The 26,439-nt window shown below is 46.7% G+C and overlaps 2 protein-coding genes across 12 annotated transcripts in view; one reads left to right on the top strand and one right to left on the bottom strand.

The window, feature by feature from the left end:
• Positions 1-26,439, top strand: part of LOC124299982 (autophagy-related protein 16-1) — a 237,884-nt gene that overhangs the window by 133,263 nt on the left and 78,182 nt on the right. The window lies entirely within an intron of this gene.
• LOC124299981 (uncharacterized) overlaps positions 1-26,439 on the bottom strand; it is a 93,513-nt gene that overhangs the window by 15,493 nt on the left and 51,581 nt on the right. For 2 of the 3 annotated variants that reach the window (XM_046753539.1, XM_046753541.1), the window contains exons 2-3: positions 22,596-22,999; positions 13,729-13,930 (exon numbers count right to left, since the gene is read on the bottom strand). In XM_046753539.1, the coding sequence (XP_046609495.1) occupies positions 13,729-13,930; positions 22,596-22,968 (575 nt within the window). In that variant the 5' untranslated portion in view covers positions 22,969-22,999. Of the gene's footprint in view, positions 1-13,728; positions 13,931-22,595; positions 23,000-24,374; positions 24,494-26,439 lie in introns of those variants that run through there. The other variant, XM_046753540.1, reaches the window with a different exon arrangement.

The following is a 26,439-nucleotide window of genomic DNA, read 5'->3' as shown; positions in this document are numbered from 1 at the left end:
TGATGTCGCGTACGTCCTGTGTGCATTGAAATTTTCAACGTCCGAGAGGTTTCCCTTGTCCGAAAGCGACGAATAATACATTCTTGCAAACCAAACAACGCGCGACGTTCAATGTTGCAGGCGGAGTCGCTGCCACTCGAAGAACGCGAGATGAGTCCCTGCGATTACGTTCAGGCATAATCCGTCGCTATAAGGACGAACCGACCGTGCGGGGCCTCGGTACGGACAAAGTACGGCTAAGTACAGCTGCGTTACAGCAGACGAGAGGCACTGCAGGGTACGATCGGTGTACGTGGCCCGTTCGGAGTTAACCCGCCCGTTGCACGCCGACTAATGCTCGTTATCTGGACGTGCCGGCTATCTAATGGTCCTGGGTAATGGCTAACCAACGATATATTGTCCGTCCTCGGAAAGCGCTAACTTGGTCCCCAATCTCCGCATTATTCCCAAGTTATTTGAGCCGGCGCGGCGATTCTCGCTGACCGGTGTCCGACTCCTTGCAGGACTCGCCGGTGACGCCGGGTTGGCTTTTCTTTGACGGCGGTGCTGCAGCGCGGAAACGCCGCGGACACAATACCTGGATATAAACATGCGGTAGCAAGGATCTGACGGGCTGCGGGAGGACCTGTCTCGCCGTCTGAGCACACGGTAATCTTCCTTCCTCGGTGTGTGGCTGCGGTTGGTGACATTCTGCGTAACGCAATGCCACGACACATCCGTTATCGCGGCGCATGTATACACGCGCTCGTAACTCACTCCATCGTCTTGTAAAGTTTCGCTACCGCCGTTAGTGCTCCTGCATATATATATGTATACATACGTACGGGGGGATCCTCCATTATAATAGGAGCGAATTTATCACCCGACCGGCACCACCCGGCCTTTACTCGGTGGTGCGGTCGCACCGTGTATCTATAATCCTCGAGACGACGATACCCACATCGCAATCTGGATACCACTCCCGGTGTCATTTATAGTTACGGCTAGTTACGCTCGCTCTGTCTACGGATCTAACGTACGCCATGCCCATATCCATCGCTTTAACGAACTTACCCGTAACTTATAGCTCCCCGCGTTTCACTCTATGCACCATCGACAATCAAATACTTACGTATCTTTCAACGCGAGGCGTGTTTCCCGCCGAACAAGGAATGCTCAACTTCGTTTCGCCGCTCTGCGCCGTGCAAGGCCAATTTGCAAAATGGTAGGTACCTACCTATTAACGATAAGGTAGACCGAATGCGAGACAAAAGGTTCTCTTCGCCAGTCTCTTTTAAATCGAGAAAAACAAAGACCTATCAATTACCCACCTCTGAAATGATAAGTAATTTAGTGTACGTCCTGCGCCCGTCTATACATATCAAAGATAATAACTAATAATTGGATACGCCGGGGATATTATGTTGTATATCACTATATTCGCTGTATGGCCGCGACTGACAACTCTTTCTCACTCCGCCCGGGAGCACCGCGGCGTGCAGGATCTTCGATCGAGAAACAAACACAGACGCGAGAACGTCGAGAGATGAAAAGAGTGCGGGGACATAATTACCCGGTCACGCCATCGCGCGTCTCCACGAGTCCCTATATCACTATATTGACAGCAAAATATCGTACCGAATAAACTTTCCTCTAAAATTAACGCGCTGCTTAAGTGGCTACTCTGTATCTAATTACCGATTCGCGGTATAATTATATCCGCAGCTGAAAATACAACGTGTATTATATTAATAACGAGCATCCCAGTACTCTCCGGAGATTTTACGTCTGGTACAAATTTATCGATACACGTATGATACACAGGCGTTGCCTTCCTAAGTGCACCCCTCTTCCTTCTACTGGCAAAATTCCCAGAGGAGATCGCGCCGTTCAAGAGCCGTTTATATACGGCGAAGAATTCGAAACGCCATCTCGTCGGAACCACCTATACGTGTGCGCACGTATAATTTCCGGCGAACAGCGTACTGGTCAATTGTTAATGCAACCTTTTTACAAGTTCTAAAAAATTCAAGCAGCGTTAAGTCCGTTCATTACATTCTTTGAAGTCTGCTATACATGCTGTACACATCCACCCACACAGGTTGCAAAATTATTCGCGGCCGTAGGGGTGAAGCTCCGTTCCCCGACGATTGGCCGACCTATTCATTTGTTACGTCTACCGCCGCAAAATCCTCCTGCGAATAACACGATCTGTTCAATTCTCTGAAGAGGTCTCGCGAATCGTCTAATGTCCGAATAGTCTGGAGGTGAAGAGAAAGAAAATGAAATAGAAAAAAAAAAAAAAAAACCTTTGAATAAGAAAAATATATCGAATTAATTTAAACAGAATTGGAAGAGGAGGACGGACTATAACAAAGACCGATAAAAACACCGCTTGGATCGATCCATTAACCGATACCAATCTATTGTCTACGAGGTACTATTTCACGGTACTCCAGCCGATCATTCGCTGGCTTTTCTTGCACGTGAGAGCTTACTGTACAATACCGCCGCGTACCTAAAGCGTTCTCGCGGTTCGCAATATCTCGGACAAGAAGAATTTTGCCCTCGGTCTCTTGGCCCAGATGATATCATTGTAGCGACTCCCAGCTATCATTACCCACTTTTATTACGGTACTTATGTACAAGATTGGACCAGCCGTAGGTGCTTTCACGCAACTTCGAGCGTTCCGAAAGCTTGATCTCTCTCAAACGTTTTCTAACCTTCGCGCGTGTGATTGCGAGTGTACCGTGTATACGGTGAAACGAGTTTTGGTACAGTCCTGAATGTGATTTTTATTCTCATATGTTTGTATTTTCCCATCATTTCGTCTAAATAAAATTCAAAATCAGTAATTTTTTATATCTTCGTTTTTCTAACTCGAGTAGTGCGTTGATATTCCTATTCGAGATTCTTAGACTTACAGTGACGCAAACTGTTTTCCCCAAGTTCACAAATACCTTATTTTTCAATACAGTTTTCTCGTCACTTGAGACGTAACGAACATGAAGAGCAAAATGTTGAACAATATTTAAAACTAATTTTTTATGTCAGCCGCACACACTGAGACAATAATCGTGAAAAATCCAAATACCAAAGTGTAATCGGCACAATTCGCAAGTCACAAACGGTAAAAATCGCCCGCCAAATCATCACAGGTCTACTTCGCTTGCAGAGATATCTCATGAAATTTTCGACATCTAGGAGTTCTTCCCGCGTTGTATAGGTCCAGGTTTAGTGCTTTGACGCGCCGTTTCATACATCCCTCGACTGCAGACCGATGGTAAATCATCGTTTAGCGGTATGAAATAAATACGGGAAATGGCGTGGGGCAAACACCGTAAGACACGCATCCCGTCCTAGTGTCAGAAATTTGTTTGCTTTATCGATCAGACGAAATTAGCCCGGGGGTCTTAACCAGTGTGACACACGACTGGTGCACGGGTCGTGTCGCCCCAGGTGTTTCCATTTTCTACCGGGTATAACGAGCACTCAAGTGGCGAGGTGTCGGGAATTAATATCCTCGGGTGTGTTACGTCACTGGCATCGCCGATATGGATCCGCGGTCGACACCCCCCCCCCCCCTTCCTCCCCCAACCCACCCTTGCCTTGATCCATATAATTTCTGGTCCTCTGCGTAACTTATACCGCGGTCATCTCGACGGCGGGAATCAAGACGTGGAAGTGAAATTCCCCCCCAGGGTATATCCTAAAAGCTCGAAAAGGCTTCGCACTCGGGTGAGAACCGAGCCACCGTGACCCAGGGCGGAGTTTTCCAACTCGTTTGGAGCTCAGCAATGGGCGACTAGCGCAGCCACCCTGTGCCAAGTGAGCTTGCGGCCGGCGTTAGCTGTTGTTGATATCATAATGCGCGGTGCCGGCGCCGCAATACTCCTCCGCCCAGCAAAACCGCAGTTGTTTTGCCATTTTTACACCAAACGGAGATCGCCTCATCCTCCCAGCTTCTCTTCGCTGTACCTACGTTGCAGAGATATCCCAGAAGACCGGCCGAGCGTCGAACCCGGCAGCAGCTCGTGCACCTCGGCATTCGTCGGATTGTTACACACCTCCGTCTATACTATTCGAATCCCTCGGCAGCAGCTTCCTTTGCGCCTCCACCTGCCGCCGCTCTCTACCCGGTATTCGCAATAAATCAGTCATGTCATGCCTACACCGTTTCGGGCTTGAGGTGATCATATCAGCCTCGGTATCATTCGAACTTGCAAAGCCGCGCGTAATCAGAATGTTTGTAACACGGTGGGAGGATTTTTCCAAGGATTTGTCGAACCTTCGTACTCAATGCCTTGGAAAAATTGCTAACTAAAACATAATATAAGGAACGTTCAAGTGTATCGTTTTGAATATTTGGCAGATCGAATTCACTGGTATGTAAATTATCATATCTCGTAGAATATCAACCACCGAGTTCCAAAGGTCGCCAATAAACGTCTGGAGTCGTATCATAAGACAATCGTTTTTCGGTTGGAAGCTTTCGGTCACGCTTATCAAACAGATTCAATTAGACTTCGGGTACCATAAGATAATTTTACAGTACCGTGGCTTTCAGGTCACAAGGTACAATGCTTCCGTTTGTACATTTAATAATGTATCAGGGATTAAACGCTTCTACCAACATCTGGAACGAACGACGAGGGTTCCGATTTTCAACATCAACAAACTCGGTTATCATTTTCTAACTTACGTACCTAATGACGAATTACACACGGTTACGGATACGCGTATGGCTTAAACCAGAACCGTGTTCGCTTTGGCGGACACTGTGTCTCGATACGCGGTAATGATAATAGATAACAATGCCATCGTCACCTCTCACGCGCTACCGAGCTACGCTCGTCCGATGGCAAAGGCCTCGGTACAAGGTGTGCACAACCCCGTCTCTATACAGCGAATAATTTATCTCAAGAGTCTGAAGCGGTGCGAGTGCAAAAACTGTCCATTGTATGAATTTACAGAAAGCAGCAAATATGTATATAGTATTGCTGTCTTGCGCAGTCTTAATTGTGGCGCTGTGCTAACCATGGAATCCGCTCGTTCCACCTTACGCTCAAATTGAAAATTTAATCGACTACTCAGTTTGTATGGAGCGGTTTTTGAGAAATCCGAGCGAGTTTTTTCTCGTTCCGCGGACTCTCTCTACGGTCGAAGCCGGATGCTGCGGCACTCTTCTTTCGGATCCGCGGACTCTTCTTCGGCAAGAATCGTCCCTGCGCTGCGCAGTGATGGGCTTGTTCATCCGCAAGGCCGGATGCGGCTACTTTATTAGGTATGCATCTGGTGCGCGATATATAGAAGAAGATGGCGCGGGGTGGTTGTACGCTGCGGATATACCTGGAATCGGATCGTGATCCGTTCGGCATTATCGACAGTCGAGCGCCAGCAGCGAAGGAGAGTAAACCCGATTGCATCTCGGCGGTGATAAATCGGTTCGATCGACCGATGCCTGTCTCTATACTTCTCGGCTCCTCTCCCTCTTTCTCTCTTCTTCCTCCGTCGCTGTCTTTTTATCGCTCTCCGAGTGCCGCCCTTTCCCTTTCCCTCCCTGCCTCCGATTGTTCTTTTTATATTTTCCCTCTTTACCAATGTCACGTACGGCGACCCTCCCGCACGGTTCGCTACAAATTTCGTTTGCCGGCGCTCTACTGTCGCCCTACGAAATTGATTGCTGGCCGGGGCAACGCCTTCGACGAAAGTGAATATTTATGTCTTACGAGCGACGAGTTAGTTCCCCTCAAACGATCAGCGAGACCCGGAGGAGGACACGCCTAGCGCTCTGCCCAGGCCTGCCGATCCGAGTCAATTGCTTTTCATATACCGAGGAAAAAGTATACGCCTGCCCCATCCCTGTAACCTATTCTTACGGAATCTCTGTCGCGAGAGAATTAATCCTCGAAATCGATGATATTTCTGCACCGTTCAGCAGGGCTGCGGTTCCATCGGGGACGGAGCGAAAAAACTGTCAAAGTATCGGCAAAAACCGTTTTATACTCTACGTCTGTATAAACGAGGATAGCCCGTTGAGTCGTATAACGGATGATCATCCTTCTGACTCCGGAAATAATTTCGGTGATATACGATTGTGGGAAAACGGACGATTATTCGGTTCGTCAAGTTTGACGAATAAAATGGAAAACTCTTCGACACCGAGCGAATTTTTTCAATTATGGTAATCGTGAGATCGACGTAGAAACCAATGTCTTATAACCGAGTGGATCGTCGGTCAGTTTTCGTCTACAATTAAGTATCTCTTAAACTCTAGTCTATACACATGCGGTAAACATAGCCTGCGAATAAGTCCCTCGAGGAATGTAAACACTCAACCTTAACGCAGAGCGCACCGGTACATATTTACAACGTCAGATGGTAATATTTTGTTTCAAATCAGTCAGTATCGTTCCAACTTCGGTTGTGCCAAGGTGTAATTTACGATCGTTGTACGATAATTTGAAATTAAAATCGAAAGTGAATTGAATTTGCAGTTTTCACGTTATAACGAGTGAAGTTCCATCGGCGACTGAAATTGAACGCAACTGGCGATGAAGAACGTTCTCAACAAAATGTAAGTAGCTCGTTTACTTATCCGGCAATTTTATACCGCGTGAACCGTGGCATCGAAGCAAAGATCTTCGCACGAAGGGAAAAATAGGATGTTTGCCAAATTTTTCATCGCTCCTGTCAGCTTCGACGTACAAAGGCACGTGAGATGTCGTTTGTGCCGGGAGGTCGCCGATGGCGCAGTCGAAGATTATCGACGAAGTTAGAAGACAGGTCGGAAAGTCAACGTGCCCGGTCCCGCGACGATACAACGGTGCATAAGTTATTGCCGAGGATTAAACAACTCCCGGGTGATTGATTACTTTGTGCTCGGCGGCGCTAAAACCTTTTCGCGGCGAGCCGCCCACGCGAACACCCTATCCATTCTCCGAGCTACCCTGCCCTTCCCCCCGTCCCGCGTCCCATTTGCCCCACCTATTAACCCCTCCCTTTCTGCGGGGAACTTTCGACCACGGAGGCGCGTTTCTACCCCCTTCGACCCGTCGTACGTTCACCTGAATATCTGCCCGTACCGTGTAGCCGACGTCTAAACGCTTAATGAACCAGCGATTCGGAAGAGCAGGATGAACCCGAACGCCGCTGGCCCAGAAGGGGCGGCGGGATGAGTCCGCGTTCTCCCTGTTATAACTCACGACCTGCTGATCTCTGCTTTCCTTCCTACCCAGACTACGGTCTACGTATACCACGCTTGCTTCGCCATTTTATTACGCCAGGTGATAGAATAACGTGACATTTTGTTCCTTGCGGCAATAGCCGTGCATGTGAATCGGTGCGGGTTCAACCTATCGCAGCATACAGCCAACACTGGTATTTTGCAGTCGCGTAAATCGATATTACCGTTGCGAATGGTTCGCGATTAGCAATTACTGTACCCGGAGTTACTACAAACTTTGAAACCGGGATGAGTCAGGGAATTTAATTAAATATCTGGAAATCGGAACGTAGGACCGACCTCTTTTGGACGAGTGTCTCAACTTTTCTTCAAATATCGCCTTGCAACGAATTCAATTTATAATGTTACGATTCGCGAAACTGATTTTACAAAATCACACGTGATTTTTCCAAGATCGCGAAATTTTATTTATGGGTCGAGAACTTTTTAAGGTATTTTCAGAACGGACTGCATTCTTATACAACGCCGTGCTATCGAATATGTAAATTCAACATCGAAAAATGGATTCGAAAACTTTTTACACTTGTCCAAGTAACGTTAACGCCTGTTCTCGACCTAATGCACATGTCAGAGATCTAAACTATCTCTGCAATCTTTGATCTCAGTTTCGAGCCTGTGTAGAGAACATAAAACTGTTCGCGCCAATGCCGTTTCGTCAAATAAACTATACACGTGTACCTGAAGGTGGTAAACAAGTATTACGACCCAGAACGAATTACTTAGTTCGAAAAGTTTTCAACGGAATAGCCAGATCAGGTGCGTGTACCGTCTTTGGCATCGACGCTGATTCGAAACGAGCGTAAATTATTATCTCGAAGCGATCGTTGCTGAATTCGTGCCTTCTGCCCAGAGGCGAAACCCAACGTTTTTTTATCTCTTAAACGTATGCAAAGAAGGAAAAAGAAACGATGATACGGAAATTGCTCTGCAGTTCAGAAATAAATTCAAACAGCGTATTTTTCTTCCGTGAGAGAATCTGTACAAGATGATTTTTTGTGTCAGATTATCAATTCAGTTGGATCAAACAAACCCTGAATGAAAATTCACTTCTTTGACTGGCTATTATCGTGGTACGTAACTTATGCAATTCTTACCTTTAAACCAATCCTGGCACGAAGGATGTGATTTCATGATACAGTTTAGTCGAAATAGAATTGCGGCGGTATCATAATCAAAAATGATTTCATATTTTATAACCGTTGAAAATCACGCCACTTGCGGTACTGAAATTTTATACTGTCAGCGAAGTGTGCGGTAGCACAAAGTTAGATATTAATATTGAGCTGAGTTTCCCATCTCTCGTATGTTTGCTTTGCAGCGAAATTTTAGGTGGAAAATTTGTTTATCGAGCCATCTCAGAATTTAATACCGACTCCAGGAATTACAAGCTAATATTTCAGCTGGAAAATTCGCAAAGACCGTAGATATCCGCTTCCAAGATATCACCTACCTACCTCTTATGCCACTGTATACATAATACATATTCTTCAGCCAAGTCGTTATTGTTTGAAAGGATAAGAAAAATCAAAATCTCACAAGAATAACAACTTATGAATACGTAAATACACGATGGTGATAAATTTGAATCAAAAAGAACAAATTTCCTTTTCTTTCCTCCCTTCATGCATACAAGTTATGTTTTCAATCTAACATTCGAGCCCCGGTTCATCGGAAAGATGATGAAAATTGCCTCACGGATTTTTATCCCGCGACAAGTATGAATATATTTATTAAAATTTTTACCGACAGTTTCCAATATTGAGACACTGCTTGAAATGGAAACGACTTGAGTATTAAACGGTATACCTTCTTTTGCGAAAAATCTTTACTCCGTAATTAGCGATTCTCGACAGAGTCAATTTTCCAACGAAATTTGAAACGTCGCAGCAGACGTAAGCATTCTTTCGGGAAGAATAATTTCAATATCGCGCGTGCACGTCGACCGTCGACTGATTACGAAATGTTCAACAATTGGAACCCTCCGGGATATCGATCGAGCGTGAGAATTGTCATGCTCTTCTCGAACCGAGTAATAACAGAGTGAACCACGAAGTAAACAACAAAATAGGATACACGTATATTACACTAATCGGTTAATTCGTAGGGAATGACTCGACCCGTCATTCATATAGAAACATCCGACGATAAGTGGCGTGTAATTAGGAACTAGTAAGAAATTAGCAAAGTAATCGTCGGAGGATGATTAGAAGTATACAACCCCTCCGGTCTTCCGGCCGAGCACGCAGGAGGTTTCGTACGCCGCAGGATCAGTCCTTACGCATCCGTTCGCCTCTACACAGCCGACACTCGTAGGCTTGCCGGCTTCGGTCGCGTGACACAGAGATAATCTTCACTTCGGCGCCGTTCTTATCCGCACACGCGGCCGACCCGCCAGCACCGCCATTACCGCGGCTCGCCGTCCCTCCGAGATCGGTCCTTACACCGCACCCACGTGTGTGAGTTACGTGCCCTCGTCCATGTGTATCGACTCGACACGATCTCGGTACGCCTGGGCTATGCATGCCCATCCCCTGTTTCATACCCTCTCATTAGAGAGCTCATTATATTGCTTCGCGCCGCGGGACCTTGCTATGATTATATTACATTATTGTAATTGATTGAAGCATAACTGTAAGCGGCATAACTATCCGACGCAACAAATTTATTACGCTGAGTGATATGTGCATGTTCGGGGTGTACGTTTGGGGCTGTAGATATTCTAACCGGGATTAAAACTTTCATTCTCCACGTATTATGTTACAAATTCCCTCGTCAAAGGGAACGAAAAATTACCGAATGCGTCGCCGTCACATCTCACATTCCAATTGGCTGTGACGGTAAGACACTTTTTCCGCCTGCTTCGTCAAACTTGATACTTTTTGTGCACCGGCAGCAACAACAAAGAGAGAAAATTCGCCGTGGCTTAGAAAATTTTCGAGTATTAAATTCAGAAAAGTTTTAGCGTCCTTTTACACGTTTCAACTACAAGTTGAAGCAATTCCGTTGCAAAGTTGTAAATAATGTAATAAATTTTTTAACGGGAAGAATTTGCATAAACCTTTAAATCAATTTTTTTAATTGCTTGTATTATCATTAACCACTGAATTTATTTTTTTAATGCACAAAATTTTCATTAAGAAATTAAATTTAATAGTTGATATGTTATATTTTCATTAAGAATTTTACAACCCTGCTTCGTTGTTCACCTTGAAACGTTCTCAAATTTTTTCACCACTGAAATATTTTTTTTTTCGCCGTATGATTCCGAAATAAAAATAGCCTACAGCTTTCGAAAATCGCAAATATCTTGCGTGTGAACGTGATTAGGTATCAGGAAAATTGCAAGTATGTTGAGAGTTTGAAAATATTTAAGGTGAGACAAAAAGTTATAAAAAATCAAAGTAGAGGAATTATTTAAATCAATAACGTAGAAATAATTTTCTTTTCTCTTCCACAATGATAAGTCATGCAGAATCTATAGCAGTATCTGCATTCGATTCTCGCCGTATATAAAATTTGGATAGGGTGTTACGTCCGAGCGGCTTTCTCATGAGACTTATCTTCTCGCTGTCGGTTCACGTCTGTTTAAAAAATTTAAGAATCAGTCGGTTACTGTTGAAATTGAATACCTGCCCACCAGATTCGATCCCGCGTTATAACTCTGCTCCGTTGCGGAGGTGCACGTTCCAGACTAACTGTATTAATATTTATTGCCGCTCTTGTATGACTCAATTCACGATGATCGGAGCTAACTGTTTCCATAATTACAAAACGTGTAGAAGCCGATACGTACAATCAATCCGTGACTGGTTTAAGATAGAGAGTGAGAGAGGGGGAGAGAAAGGGATTCATTTAAAGTCTAATAATCGAGCGTGATATGAGGTTTGATACCGGATATTGTACCGCGGCGAATCCCTTAACAGGATATAGAAAAGTGAGATAGATAAATCTTAGCCGAGAACTGGCTTCTAGTTGTGCCGGTTGGTGGCGCTGGAGCTGTTGCAGCGCGTGTTTTGTGAGCGCAATAAAGTAACCGTGTATAGAAGGTAAGTAAGTACCTATCCGGTGCTCCTCGTCCCGGGTCTGAGCGTAATAAAAATCCGCAGCATGCTCGTAAACCCTTTCGGCGACTCGTACGAGGCTAGAAAATGGCATAATAGTCTACTACACTAATTTAGCGCCATAAAGGTATACCGACCTACGCGGAGTCGAAGAGGATATCACATGTAACAACAACGTGCAGCCTCCTTACTCGCGTTAGACGGGGAGGCGGCGCGAGGGAAACTCTTATCGCTGAGTCTGTGTACATACGGGGAGGTGAAACGGGAAGGCGAACGCCAAAGGCGTAGTCCACGAAACGAGGCGGGTTACCGGGTGAAAAACCGCAAGCTGTTCCACACCGTGCCGAGGATGGGGAGAAGGAGGAGAAGAAGCAGAAGAAGAAGAAGAAGAAGAAGAAGAAGAAGAAGAAATAGTCCAGGAAGTAAAGGAAGCGGCTTTGGTTGTCCGAAGAGCGTAAACAGCGAACGTTGGAGAAACTCTGGTTAGAGCGACGACGCGAGTAGGAGGATAAGAGAAGAGGAAGAGAAGGGCACCCGCCGGTGGTGAATCGCAGGCGAAGAAGATCCCGTTCCCATAGAATGTTAATGCGAACTGCACGCTCCGAGTTCCTGAACCAGCTGGCTATCCTCGGTGGCTACGTTCCTCGCGATCCTCCGTAGCACCAGCTTCGCATTCGCACGCACAATTCGCGGGCGGCATTGTTACGTAATCGAGAAGCCACTTGATTATCTCACTCCTCTATGCCCCCCTCCCCCGTTCCAGCTTTCGTTACCGCAATGACCTTTCCATGACCTTTCGGTATCATCTCGACGCGAAACCCTCGGGGGCGACAGTTTCCCGGGCCCACTTCCGGTTTCTACCGCTCCGGGCTCCACGGGCGACATGCGAAGTCAACACAGCCTTCCTGCACCTCCGTCTTCCGCCCCAGCTACGACTAAACTCTCGAGTCGCGTGTGTTTCCTCGTTGCATACAACTTCCGTCTACACTACGCCACTTTCCCGCTTCCTGGGCCAGCTCGCTTTACTTCTAATTCCGTCTAATCTCCGCGCACGCACCTCGGAGCTCGGGGCGCATCTAGCAGACACGCTTTGTAATGTTGCATGCGCTGAACGCGGAAAACAGCGCAAATCGCCAAAACTAGGGGTTTCAGAATTTTTAAACTTTTGTTGAAACTAGTAATATACCTGTACAACTCAACTCGAGATACGAATTGCGACATTGAGATCCATATTATTTTTTTCTCTCCTCGCTCAGCGCTCCTCGAGTCGTAATTCCGGGTCACTTATCCCGGTGGTATTAAAAATTCTGCAAATCTCGATACTTAATCGTGACGCCCGTGACGCATAATCCATATGCGTTATGTGAATATGGAAAACAGTGAAATGGGGGGACAAAGTATGCGGTCGGCAATGTGGGACTGGACAGTAGATAAAGCTCCCGCTGTAACGTATTTCCTGCATCGAACGTCAGTGTGCAACAGTACTAACGCGTCTGACTCCCCAGAGATTTGCCGCAGTAATTTGACGTGCGCGATTTTGACCTATAGTACACCGGAGGGATTTTAGCTTTCGCCAACGGCCTGTAACGCGGCACATAAAATTTGTACTTTGATCGGGAGGTGAATATCTATGCACGAACTCTTCGCAACTTTAGTCATTATACAAAGCTATTTTTCTTTTGGCCGATTCACAGCGTAACAAGAATGAAGAAGAAATAAAAAAAAAAAAAGAAAAGAAACAGAAGAGTAGCTGCGGAAGAAAGACGGGAGAAAAAAGGAAGAGAAAAAAAAAACCGGGGTGCTCTCGCAAAGTTTCATTTTTTTCTCGTTTATTATCAAGCGTGCACACAATGGAGCGGCTACATGTAGTCACGGGAAGTGTGAAAAAAAAGGGGGAAATTCTGAACTCTCGGGAGCGTTGACAAATGAAGATTCCGGGACAACCAACCGACCCCGTAGGACACGCCGCTCGCGGTTCATAAATTACCAATTCATTAGATTTGGAAGGTCTAATTTATTTCGCAGCTTATGCACCCTTGATCGCCGTTCCTGTCAGAACGTCGCGTAATTTTTCACTTTTACCGTCGGAAATTTGCAAAATCCGAGACCGTGCGGAATATTTCTCGCCCCGCGAAACTCTGCTCCGGATCAAAACTGAGATTAATTTCAAAACCCTTTTCATCACTCCCCGTGCTTTTTATTCGTTCTATTAATAATCTCATTGTGAAAAACAAAAACGAACGTTGAAAGAAAGTTGAAACGCAGTATTTAAGAATAAATGCTAATCGTCCGTTCATGTTTTTACGCCGACGCAGCTTCCTACGCAAATCTAGAGGCACCTTTCTATTCCTCGAAGAAACGGACTCGGTTTGTTTAACGCGTAACGATCAATGATCCACAAATTAAAATAATTTACGTAATTCCGTGAAACGCCCACTTACCGACAAAGGAATTCTCTCTCTCCGAGGCACAACTCCAGGCAATGCTGTCTCGATGATGCGGCCACGTTGCGCTTCGTATGACCCTGGAGACGATGACCTTGCACCCTGTCGATGCACCATGCTCTTTCGCACGGTTTCACGCTCAAGCAGCTCTTCTGGGCGTAGATTGTAAAGACCGGAAACTGTGATTGCGAGAGCGCACCTGTTTCGAGAAAACAGAACAATTCATTATTCAGCTGCGCGAATACCAACACGTTTATAATCGCAGGTAGTGCTTCACACCCTAAAAAAGTTTAGAATGTATATACGGAATACAAAGAACCGTTCTGCCATGTATAAAAAAAAAAATTAGGTGCACACATAATTCAGCAAATCCGTTATTAAACTCTCTCAGTATTTTTTTATCACTCGTAAAGTTCTTTCTACCGACGACACTTCTCCTTCTCACTCTGTAATCACACTGTTTTTCAGCAATCAGTTTTTTCGGATGAAAGTGGATGTAAGATATACCGTCGTGAAATCGCGATTAACCGTTGACGGTTAGCTTAGACTGATAGTTTTCGACTTCACGATGGATCTCCGCGTAATCGACTGTAGCGTTGTTGAGTTATTTCACAGTAAAGACCGACCATAACGTGTTGATAAATGTAACCGCTACAATTTCAGCCGTCCGTTGCGATAATTTTCAACCGAAATCGGTCTGAGCAATCAGCCACAGATTTTGGTTTGTGTGGAGCTTCTTTATACAGCATTATAAAGCGACCGTGATAATCGAAACGAACTTGGATCCGATTTTTTACACATTAAAAAGTTACGGTTTGACCGATCAGCGGAGGATCGCTTCGTGTTCGCAGGCAGGCTTGCTGGTAATTGCATTGGTAATTATGTAATTAATATCATCAGCGGAGCTTCGTTCGATATGGTTAAATGAGGAAGCCATTTCTATCCGACATGTAGGTACATCAAATATCAATCTATCACGTGAACATGGAACTTGTATTCTTAGTTGGCTGCCCACACAAGGTGCACCAAATCGACCGGTCGGTTATTATTTTGATGAGTATTAAAGTGTCGCGCCCGTAGTGTTGGAATAATATACATGCATGTATATATATATATATATATATATATATTGAAAAAATGATTCGAGTACAAGTTAGTTAACCCAACCTGACCCTAAGGCATCCGTTTGCTGCCGAATAAAAATCAACGACGGTATTATTTTTCCCCACGGGACGATTTTACGAAGGAATTTTCGTAATGGTTTCAATATCACATCGCGTCAATTTCGCTGTATAATAATACGTGCGGCAATAAGGAGTGATAAAAAATAATAAAATATGACGGCCGTCTCTCTTCTTTTCTTTACTTTTTTACCATCCCTTACTTCTTTCTCCTTCGTGCTTCCACCTCGAAATTCCGGCAAACACGGCTGCGTGAAATCACCGAATGTGTGAAGAGAAAAAGATTCTTGTAGCCCGTTTTATTGTGGCACCTTCCGAAGTCGTTCAATGTGTTAAGATCAAGAGAATCACCGCCAGAGAACCGTGGTAATACGTACGGGTATAGCATCTAGGTATGGGTTTGCCTATGTATACATCCACGTACGCCTCGCGATGTGCGATACCTAGGTGAGAAAGTGGCGACGGTCAAAGTAAATAAAATAGAAAAACGAAACATAAAGAAACCGGGCTTACTGATTTACCACCCAGCCATTTCCCACCTTTAGTTCTTCGGTCCCGCCATCGGCGAACCCTTTCGCTTTATAGAGTATCTAAACAACTGCGTTATATCCGTGCAGGATACAGAAATGCGTGTTAAAGAACAAGAAAAAAACGAAAAAATAATAACACCGTCGAAAAGAAGAACCAGGAATGAACCTCTCGAATAAAATCGTGGGATATATTGTGCCAGTTCAACATTCCCGAGGCGGGACGAAGCTAATTGCTCAGTGACACGAGATATCGTGGCTGAATGTTGCTGACATTAACGCCAAGACGTTTCTCTTGTGCCTCTATAACAGAGTATCGTCTGACATAGCCGATTCAAACCGGCCGTTCATTCCGTAAAGCGATTATAGTAACCAAATAAATCAATTCGTTCAGCACCTACCTATATTAGGCTTACATCAAATTTCTATTCCTTTTGGCCGGTTAATGGCAGACTGCCGGTGTACTTGCAGTATATTGAGTAATTGACCCGGCAGCTTATACATATATACTCTAGTGTGGTGTAATAAGACGAGGCTTCAACGTCGATGGCGTCAGGGCGATGTACACCAAGCTTCGCAATATTGAGCCATAAGTGATCGGTATCATCATACCGGTGGCAACAACCTGTTCCGTTGCGATCATCGGAATTCACCGTACGTACGACGGCTCATCCTACAGCTACCACGCGGCGTTGAATCTCGGTCAAGAAGTATCGGCCAAGTGAATTGCTCGACTCTGTCGCCAGAGTTGCACCGGCGACCTGTAACGCCGCGAATCGCAAGTTGCAAATTTATGCCTACTCTTCTCCTCTCTCGGATCCAATTCCATTGTGTCCGAACACCGCGTCAGCAACTGGTTTAAGATATCACAAGATGTTGTTGCTATGAATAGAATATCGCGAGCCAACAATTCTTTAAACCAATTACGAAATACCGAGAAGCATCTCACGAATGAGACATTGAAGAATGAAATCCTGCATAGCCTCGTGCTCCAGGCTTTTCTAATTTTAATTCTTATTGGCAAGGGGCATGCCCCGCAGGTACCCGAGCGTGTCTTACTACGATCGCCGAGAAAAGGTAGGACATGTCTAGGAGATGGTGTGTGACCGTGCACGTTGTACCGCATCGCGTAGACGCTGTGTATTGTTTTCCCCAATCATTTCTGACACCTATCGTGGCTGATAAACAAAAACGCGACAGAAAATAGAATTCCAACGTCAACTTTTTCATTCCGCTCTTCTCGAAGCTCCTTTCAACCTTGCCATGCCTTTGATGTAGCTACGCCGGATCACGCTCGAAGGCTTCCCGATTTACGAAACACCGTGATCGAACAATGAAATTAGTTCTGTCCGTCGACGAACATAATGGGGGCTGATCGCACGTCGCGTCCTTCTATGCCTTCTCCCGCCTCTTCAAGTTTGCCGTGAAAAACTCCTTCGTAATGGATTCACCACTCGCGATGTCGGGCAACGAGCCTCCGTCGGTATTCCCAATATGCGGTCATACTTTACACGAATTATTATGGCCAACGTATCCTCGCGATTTCCTGCCACTCGAAGTGATTTCGGTAAAAACTCGTTCGGTAAAAACTACCCAAAAAATTTGAACAGAAATGAAGATTTGCCTTATCGAGCCGAAAAATAGAACCTCGATCAACGTTATTATCGTGCAGCAAACCAGCCAGCTGATAAGATGCCGAAATAAATTGGACGATCACGCATATTTTCACTAGATTTCCACGTTGATTCATCGGGAGATCAATGCTGAGCAGACGACACCAGCCATAACGATACTAAAAGGTTGCCGTGGTACCGGTTCGATATTGTAACGGGAAATGATTCGCCGTCACGATTATCCCGGTGGCAGTGCTACTTCTTCCAAATGTGGAACGTGAGCTGTTCACCCGGCAGGCCGGCAACACGGCCGACTCTTCCGCAGCCACGAAATCCCTGAATGGACCCGTTTTCGCGTGTAGCGAGAGGCGATTTTCTCAGGTCAAGCACGTCGTGCAGTATATCCACACACGTATCGCGGTCAACTGATTGGTCAAAATCACAGACCAGCTGCTGTTGCACACGTCGTTTCCACAGGCAAGCTCCTCGCGACGACCCCGATTACGCGACACACGACCAGCTCCAATAATAACTCACGCGTAGCGATTTGCATAATATATAACCCAGAAGCGTGGTCTCGTACGAGTGTAACCGTAGGCGTACGTATATAAAGGAACGCGTGCACGTGTCGGTGCTTATATTAAAGTCGATGAACGAACCCGCAACTATACGAAATGCCGGGCGTAAAACCATACGCGGTGTACCGACTACGTTTCTTTTTTTACTTTTTTCGTCCAACTTCACGCCGATCGAGAGCCATACCTGCAGATTAAAGGACTGTCGATGCCACTGCTTGCAGTGAAAAAATCTGTGGGCGAAATCATAGCAATTAGTCTATCCAGATGAACGGCAATTCACATTTCTTTCCATGGACAATCCGTGCTCGTCGTCACAACTATGCTATGATTGTCGTCCAGCGTTGTTATAGTCGAATGATAAACCGTTTCGACGGTCGTGCTCAGCCATCACGCCGGTCTAACGACTCCATTCGTACGGGTATTAGCATTGTTAGTACGGCAACTCACTTCGAAAGAGCTATCGAATGTTGTTACCATATTATTACTGTCCGAGTTCTCAAATTGACGAACAAAGGCTTACTGGATTTTCAAAGCTGCCGTTTCCGTTTATATAATCCGTGCGAAGTGATCGCCATTTAGTACTTGGGAAATTTCCGCGGTTCTGTTTCGTTGCCCTGCCTCCCCTGAATTTCGAAGCCCCGGATTAGGAGTGCAATTTGTATGATGCGTACTATTCATGCCCGAAGTTTATAATCCATCTACTCAACTTTATCCCAATTAATCCTCCACCGCCTGGGGATGATGTAAGGAACCTAATTTTTTCAACCGTTTCTACAAGCGCCGAAAAAGATTTACATCGAAGCTGTACAGCTGCTCGGCACGGCGTTATTTCGGAGGACTGAAATTTCGTACATGTTATCGTACCTCAAACGTACCCACAGACAATATTACAGATCTTCATACTCCACTCCAGGGATTGCCCGTATGTAAGCCGCTTATAATTTTGGCTTTGTACGCTGATTCGCGTGATCTTTTCCTGGAGTGAAACTAAGCAGTTGATGAATCGCCTCTCGTCGCGATTTTTGAATCCCCTCTGTAAAGCGGAAGACAAGAGGAAGGTACGAAATGCGCCGGCGAATGGGCTTAATAGGAAGTGGCACGATTGAGTTTCGCCGGCGTATATTGCGTTGTGGAAATCACCGCGATATGAGTTTAAATCTGGAGACTTGACGGGGTCACGGGTGCGTGCTTGCGTGCGCGAGCGAGCGAGCGAGCAAGCGAATTCGTTTGCCTGGGTGGAAGTAGACCGGCAATGACTTTGCATCTAGGTGTCTTAGGGCTGCGGTTTGCGGATGGGCGATCGTGTTCGGCGTACGAGTGAGCGATCCAGGCCCGGAATGGAAGTGCTTTGATCGCTCGTTCGCGTTAAGTATTCTCGAGACAACGCGGCATGCCATTTCCCACGGCTATTTGGAATCGAAACGCGCGCGGACCGGTGTGTCGACGTGCACGAGTGCGTGGGTGTGCATCTCGGCGAGATGTGTGAGACGGGCGGGCAGCTTTCGTATTCAATGGGATTCGTGTCAGACGCGGGATGCCTTGATGCGGTGTGTGGCGCACCGAAGACCGAAGACCTCGAAACCCCCGCAACCCCCGAGGCCGAACTCCGGAGGGATACCGAGGGCCCGAAGGAAGGGCCGGACACAGAACGGGCAACAATGCCGTTGTTAAGTGGATTAAACTGACCACCACGCGAAACCCGGCTCGGTCTCGCGGCCCACTGCTCGCTCAATCGCCGGAGCCGGAGCCGGACGGTTGACCGACCGACCAACCGACTGGACAGCCATGTGTGAAATTGACTTGTGAATTATGTGTAATTTGTCACACTGGCTGCCGGTATGCCACCGCGGTTATACAGATGCTCGAATTCCTCCCGTGCCGCAAAGGCACGTGCTTGTCTCTCCCGCGAGCTTTTCCCCAAGATTTCCCAATCCCTCGGCCCCCCTTCCATTCTTCGCCCCGCCGTTCTTGACTACATTTTCATTACTATAAAACGCGAAGCGCTGACTTCCGCGGTCTTTCCCATCGGAGCTTGATACCCTCCGCCGATCTGAGCTCTTGGTATTATTGTCTAATTAACGCGGAACCGTCGCGAGCTGAGCAAAACGAGGTAACGATAGCTCGGCGTAGCTCCCCGATCTCGTGGAAGAAGAAAGACTCAGCATACACCGCAAGTTGCGAGTGCAGCCGAAGATGTTAATACCGCTTATTAAAGGATGATTCGCACCCGTTTGTGTAACCGTATTGTGCATTTTATATACGGAAATCGTTATTACGCATTAATGCGGTATGTGGTATTATGGTCAAGTGCAGCCTGCGCGGTATCGTCGGTATGCGGTCAGTCCCCGTTAGTCGGAGCATGAACGGAGAATAACCGATCGCAAGGTGGCCGGAGAGTCGCAGGATGAAACACGGCGACACGTTGAATCGACGAAAGACTCCTCTCTCCGACTCCTTTTCTCTCTTTCTTGACCTGTGTCATCGGCACGCAGCGCACGGTACCGTTCCGACGCCAACGCCGCAAGTTCAATTTTTTCTCATTTCTCTATCGCTCTCGAATAGATATAAAAAAAAGAATTTCCATTCAGAACAGCCGATGTATGACAAATTGACAAACCGATAGAGGAGGCACGGAAGAGATCTTTTTTCAAAACAAATTACAAACAATCCCGCCTGGATGAGAACCGATACTAATGCCATTTTGACCGGCGTGAAATTTGAACGAAAAAAAAAGGAAAAAAATAAGAGAAAACAATCCTTTCGACCTTTTCACACCCTCTGTACATCAGCTACCTATTCTATACCGCGTCAGTTCGACTTTCGTTAGTGAAAACCTTTTCCGTCGAGAAGCGAAATGTCGCAAGATTAGATCAAGCTCGTCCGCTTCTCGGGTGGTGATCAAGAGATGAGCGGATCGAATCGCGTTACGGATTCCACGAAAGCACGAGAACCTCCGTATAACGGATACACAAGTTTGAGGCATCTAAAGAGTGGCACGTTCCGTCATTCTGAATGAGATGAACAATGAGTAAGAAAATAACTGACGAGTATTCCGGGTAAAAAAAACCTATCGAACGCTTCAGCAGCCCTACGCGTAACGGGTTCGATCGGACCGCGTTCCGCGCTGCAATTGTTTCACTTTGGATGAAATTCTGGCGTGTTGGAAAAAGAGAGAATGAGAAAGAGTGAGAGAGAGGGAGAGAGAGGCAAAAAGTACTTCAATCACTTACTTTTTGGTGACGTATACTATTACAATGTTTAATTAATGTTTCTACTTCGTGAGAAGCGCTGGACGGATAGTTTCTATTAATTACACCCCGGAAGATTCAATTAGTGCGTTTCTCGTTACACTTACTTATACTGGTATCCATTATTCATAGACGAGGAGGTAGCCCGGCACAGCAGGCACACCCTCTGACAATGCACGATATTCTATGATAACTTATTCCTGCCGAACGCCGGCGAAAGTTAAGCTAACAGATATTCGATTTCAATTATCGCTTTCGAAGCTCGTTCACGGAATTATATTCCTTGTCCCGGTACGAACACCCGTATACGTACAGCGTTGCCGTGATTAATAATAAGAAAAATGGAAAATCGGCTGCACAAATCCTGTGATGTTGGTAAAAATTTTTGGATGATCAACGACAATTCAGAGCAAGGTAAAAGGCATCGCATACAACCTTGGTACGGCCGTAAGACGAATGGAAAAGGCGAAGAGCTTTGACGGCTCCAAATTGAGATTCGTTCGTCTCTGTCAGCCGGCGGTTTGTCTTGTTTCGCCGTGTACGAGCCGCGATAATGGAACAGGTAGATGGAAGGAAGGATGAGAGTCGAAGGACGATGGGCAAGAGATAGCCGATAAACGCTATCATCTTGTAGAGGTATTAGGTATAAGTTCGAACCGGCTATCGCGGAACACGCGAAGGTGAACTAACCGTCTAAATTCAATCTCGTAATTACACCCTCTCACGTGCAGTGTGTGCTGGTTGATGGTCGTCTTACCGCCTCGCATCGAGGCTCCGTACATCTTATAGCTGCACGTTGGAAACTGCATATACTAAGCGATTCGTAACGCGGTAGTACGTATGATGCGCACGCGAGCTCAGCGATTAAGAATAAATTCTAATACCCACGTACCGTAGAACACTCATAACAGTAATCGTAACAATAATCATAACAATATTAATAATTACAGCAATATCAAGAAGCGATTTGCAGTGCGGTATACATATTCCTACGGTATATATATATATATATATTATATATACATGTGTATGTATATACGCGCCGAGCTATTCGACTCAGCTCGACGTGAAATCATCAATGTTTTCATTCTCATATCTCATTTATGAACAATCATATTTTATCCATAAAGAAAAGGAGATAATTCGGCGAATAGAAGCTCGTTACTTTATATTTCGTTCAATCTTCGATCTATAAAAAACTCAATCTTCCGTCGATTCAATTCCTCGTGATCGTAATTTCAACTACGCAAAGCAATTTTTATTTTTTATTTTTGTTCTGATTTCTGTGTCAAATGACTGAAACTGTTAGCAAATGCTTCTTCGATATCTCGCTGCCGAATAATTGGTCGATTAAACAATTCGGGGCTGATCTGGAATTTAAATTCACGATACGTAATTTTTCGCACAGCGCTACAAGGATACTTTCTGCTGCGAAAATATTCAATTACTGAGTATCGGTGCTCGTTCAAGATGTTTTGCCATCCACATCCGTAGCAGTAAGTAAGTAGTAAAAGCGTCGCAGTACATGCGCCGTTACCCGAAGTCCCAAGATTGCCGAGGTCGGAGCAATTTTCTGAAATTCACGCCTACCTCGATCAGGGACACTCGGTGGATCCAAAGACACCGGATACCGAAGACTAACCGCGACGCATGAATTTCGAAACGTCTAACGAGGGCTTCCCGTATATTCGTAGAATCTGTACCGATTTAATCTCACCTGGATTATTATCCGCATTCGAGCCGAACAGCACGCAGAGACCCGTTTCATAGTTGACTGCTTGGCAGGAATCGTTCGCTTGACAAGTCTCGAGGCAGTCGGTGAGCATCAGCGTCCCGGGTATGGAGTCGAGCATGTTGGCGGGGTCCGTGTAAACCCATCCGGTGACCAGCTCGAAGCCGACCATCTCCGGGTCGCACTCGTCCGATCCAGCGGACGGACCCGTGTAGTCCGGACCCGAGACGCCCGACGGTTCCGCGGACGCCGATACGAGGGAATCCTCGTCCGCGGAGGCGGCGCCGCCGAGGATCAGTATGAAAATAGCGAGGACGAACCGAACGTTGGCCATCCGGTAAACTGGGCTGCTCCTCATTGTCAGGCGAACCCTCGAACTGCGGTGTTATCTGGAAAAGAACAAAGGAAAAGGTCGTTCGTTATAGAGTTTATATCTCGCGGCTTTCGCCTTATCGGTGGAAACCCGTTTCCACCTGAAATTTCATCCCGTCCCCTTATCCCGTCGCTTCCTTTTCCTATCGGTCCATGTACCGCCCCCCGGCTCACCCCGCGACTCCCGGGAAGGTCGGAAGAAGGCGGCTGAGCGCTATTGAAGGGCTAACGAAGCACCCCGGGTACGCTCATTATCGCTCACCGCCAACCCTCGTCGGCCATCGAAGCCCGGCTGAACCGTGAATTATGCAAGTTTGAGTCCGTGCGTGTGTACCTATATAACTATCGCCGGGTCGAGCAAATATTGGAACAACGATCGTGATCTATAGAAACATCGCGGGCTGCGCGCGGGTCTTTGAGCAAATATTTTACCAGGCCAGTTTTCCCGAAACTCTGTCACCCGCTATCCTCTCACTCCCCCTCGCTCACTCTTCTCGCGTCTAGACTAAATACCTGTTTCAAGTACCGTACGTACTATACTGCTCGTAAGCTTGGAGATGATGCTGGCCACACTCCATTAAGTAAAAGTATTGAAACGGTACTGGTCCGAGTCGGAAATTCTCGTTGACGAGTTTATCGTGCAGTGAATCTATCGATAGTTTACAATCCGGTAGCCGAATGTGTTGATTTCCGCTCGCCGTGAAATAGCGAGTGGAAAAATCATCGGTATATAAAAAGTGTCTCTTGAACTAGATGATGCTGGATGAGGCGAAACGCAAACACGTGGCCGCAACGGTCGCGGCGGAAAACCTCGTGCCCTGTTGCTAAGGCGTGAAATATTTTTCCACCATAACGCTTGAAAGAAAAATCCTGTAGTTTATGTAGCTATCTACATCGCTTATCGTTCGGCGGTATAAGCCGGTAGCGAGAGATGGACCGACAATGGTAGAAGATATCGATTATCCGTGAACCTCTTTACGTTTTATCCCGGTGTGAGATACAGCCTTGCACCTTGTGCAACATCACATGACATCAGCGGCCTCTTATCGAGAGGTTTTCGTTGTAAAATTTTTATTCCCACAATTTTTCCATTCCGTAAGGCGACATTGACGGCTTTCAGACGGCTCGGAGCGGCCGTAGACTTTGATAACGGAATTACGTGGACGCTGCGAAATGACAAACCACCTAAGCCCTCCGCACGAATGAAATAACCGAATGAATCCCGGAACAAACACCTCTCGGTACCGCACGAAACGCTGTACTCGAAATCACCGTGATAATGTTACTCGCTTTGTCAAGATTTGCAGGATGACGAGATGAAAGGGGATAAGAAGGTGCGCACACTTGTTAACCGATACTCGATGCCGGGATGAATATCGTCTAGGTACCCACATTTGCGACTGTAGCCTGGTACCGAGGTCTGGCGACTGAGGATCAACGCACGGCGAGATTCGAACTCGGCAAATGCTTACAGAGCGTGAACTAGGAGATGGTACACGCACGTGTGAACACGGCGACCTGACCGTGGCGACGACACCGACGCGCGGCGTCTTTGAATACGGTCGGATATTCCACCGTCACCGCTACCTTTGCGCTCTTCCTCCGCTCACGACTCCGTCTTTCTCTCTTTGGGTTTCGCATACCAGGTGCTGACGCGTCACATGGCGAAGTAACGGGTCGCGGGAGACGTTCCTAGACCCAATCGCAATGACAGTCGCGCTGCTATCGCGGCAAGAGATCACCGCTAACACCAACACCTCGGAATTACGTGAACCGACGACGAAACTGGTCGCGGAACAGCGCCGGTTCGCCGGTTGTCCTCCTTTCGTTCCGGTCGCTAATTAGCCGATATGCTTATTTTTATCGATTCCTCGCCGCGGATAACGATCCCTAAGCAGGGCAGAGGTTCTGCCGAGGGAAAAAAGCAGTCCTCTCTTCCCCCTTCCGCCACGGTGAAACAAGAAACATGACGCTAAAGGCCATGCGACAAACGCGTTCATCGAGACTATCGGTCTCCCGCTGACCCTCGATGAGACCGACCAAACTCCTTCCCTGCTATTTTCCAAGTTGGACATTTTCGCTGTCGCGTTCGCGAACATCGACCGGCACCGTCGTTAGCGAGGCTCTAATCGACAATCCGTTGTTCCAAGCTTCTGTAGCGCCATTCAATATCCATCGGGAAGCTCCCTTTAGCAGTCTCTCACTCAGCGTGGGTTCTTTATCGGCGAATTGTCACGTGATTGACGACCGCTGGACGGCATATCCGCTCTTATAACTGCCCATGCTGCAGGTATATCGCTCGTCGGAGGATTGTCGAAGCTTTGGTAAATGGCCAATGGTCGTTCCGTGTCGGATCCCTTGGGACAGTCGACGACGGCGATACGTAGGAAAATGCCAGTCGGATAAGCAGAAAACTGGTTTATGTCTGGTTACCTCGTGTCTCTAAGTGGGTACCACTGCCTTCTACAGCCGGAATACGGATACTATTACCAGAGAAGTATGACTCGCATCATTCGCTAACAAACACCACTTCCCTCTCTCTCTCTCTCTCTTTCTCTCGATACGGAAAAGACGAGTGGTCATGTCCGTGGAGGCGAGCCGACGTCCACCAGCACTGCCCTGCAGCCCGTCGCTCCGGGGCCCAAAGTATTTGCGTTTAGGGTAACGTGAACGACCTGTCGTACGGTGATGGATCCGTGCCTCCGCACCAGGAATCGGGGACACCGCCGAAGTATCGCGGTAATTAAACTTTAGTCGTATTATGCAAGACCTCCTTGGAGTGTCGCGGAAGATTGATGAACCGTTCCCATTCCCGTTAACCACCAGCCACCCTGTCGCGACGACGACGCCCCATACGTGGGTATAACGAAACCTCTGATCCCTGGCCCCCCGCCTTGCCTGTAACTATTCTTATCACACCCCCCTTTTACAGTGGTTCGCGTGTAGCGCCTTCCCGCTAAATATCGCGATTAAGGATCTTGACACGAAGTGGCAGAAGGCTCGGTTTATTTCGCCTCGACATACGTGTGCTGGATCCGCTGCTGCAGCACCCTTTGCGGTTCAGTATTTATGAGGTAATCCTCATCACCGAGCTCGGTGGTAATCGAGATCGAGGGCCGAACGAGACACCCCTTGAATTGCCTCTAATTTGTAAACCTGGAGGTGCGATACGCCCGCTCTGCACGTGTCACGGACGACTGGTTGTTATGTCGGTGGAAGAATGAAATGAAAACGAAAAAACAAGTGGACAAAAAAGAAAACTACGCGGAATAAACCATACCCGCGTGCATATTATTTACCGAGTATAGGGTACGAGAGTCTCACCGGCTGCATTCCACTTGTGGATTGCGGATTTATATGCAGATTCGTCGTCGATTCGAATTTCCATACAGGTACACTGCTCGATCGCTGCGTGCGCGTCCTTTTTCATTAGATGAAAAAAACATTCAGCTCCATC

The sequence above is a fragment of the Neodiprion virginianus genome, chromosome 3 (assembly GCF_021901495.1).
Source record: "Neodiprion virginianus isolate iyNeoVirg1 chromosome 3, iyNeoVirg1.1, whole genome shotgun sequence".
Classification (NCBI taxonomy): Eukaryota; Metazoa; Arthropoda; class Insecta; order Hymenoptera; family Diprionidae; genus Neodiprion; species Neodiprion virginianus.
Note: the sequence above shows the minus strand (reverse complement) of the source record. Positions and strands in the feature narration are given on the sequence as shown.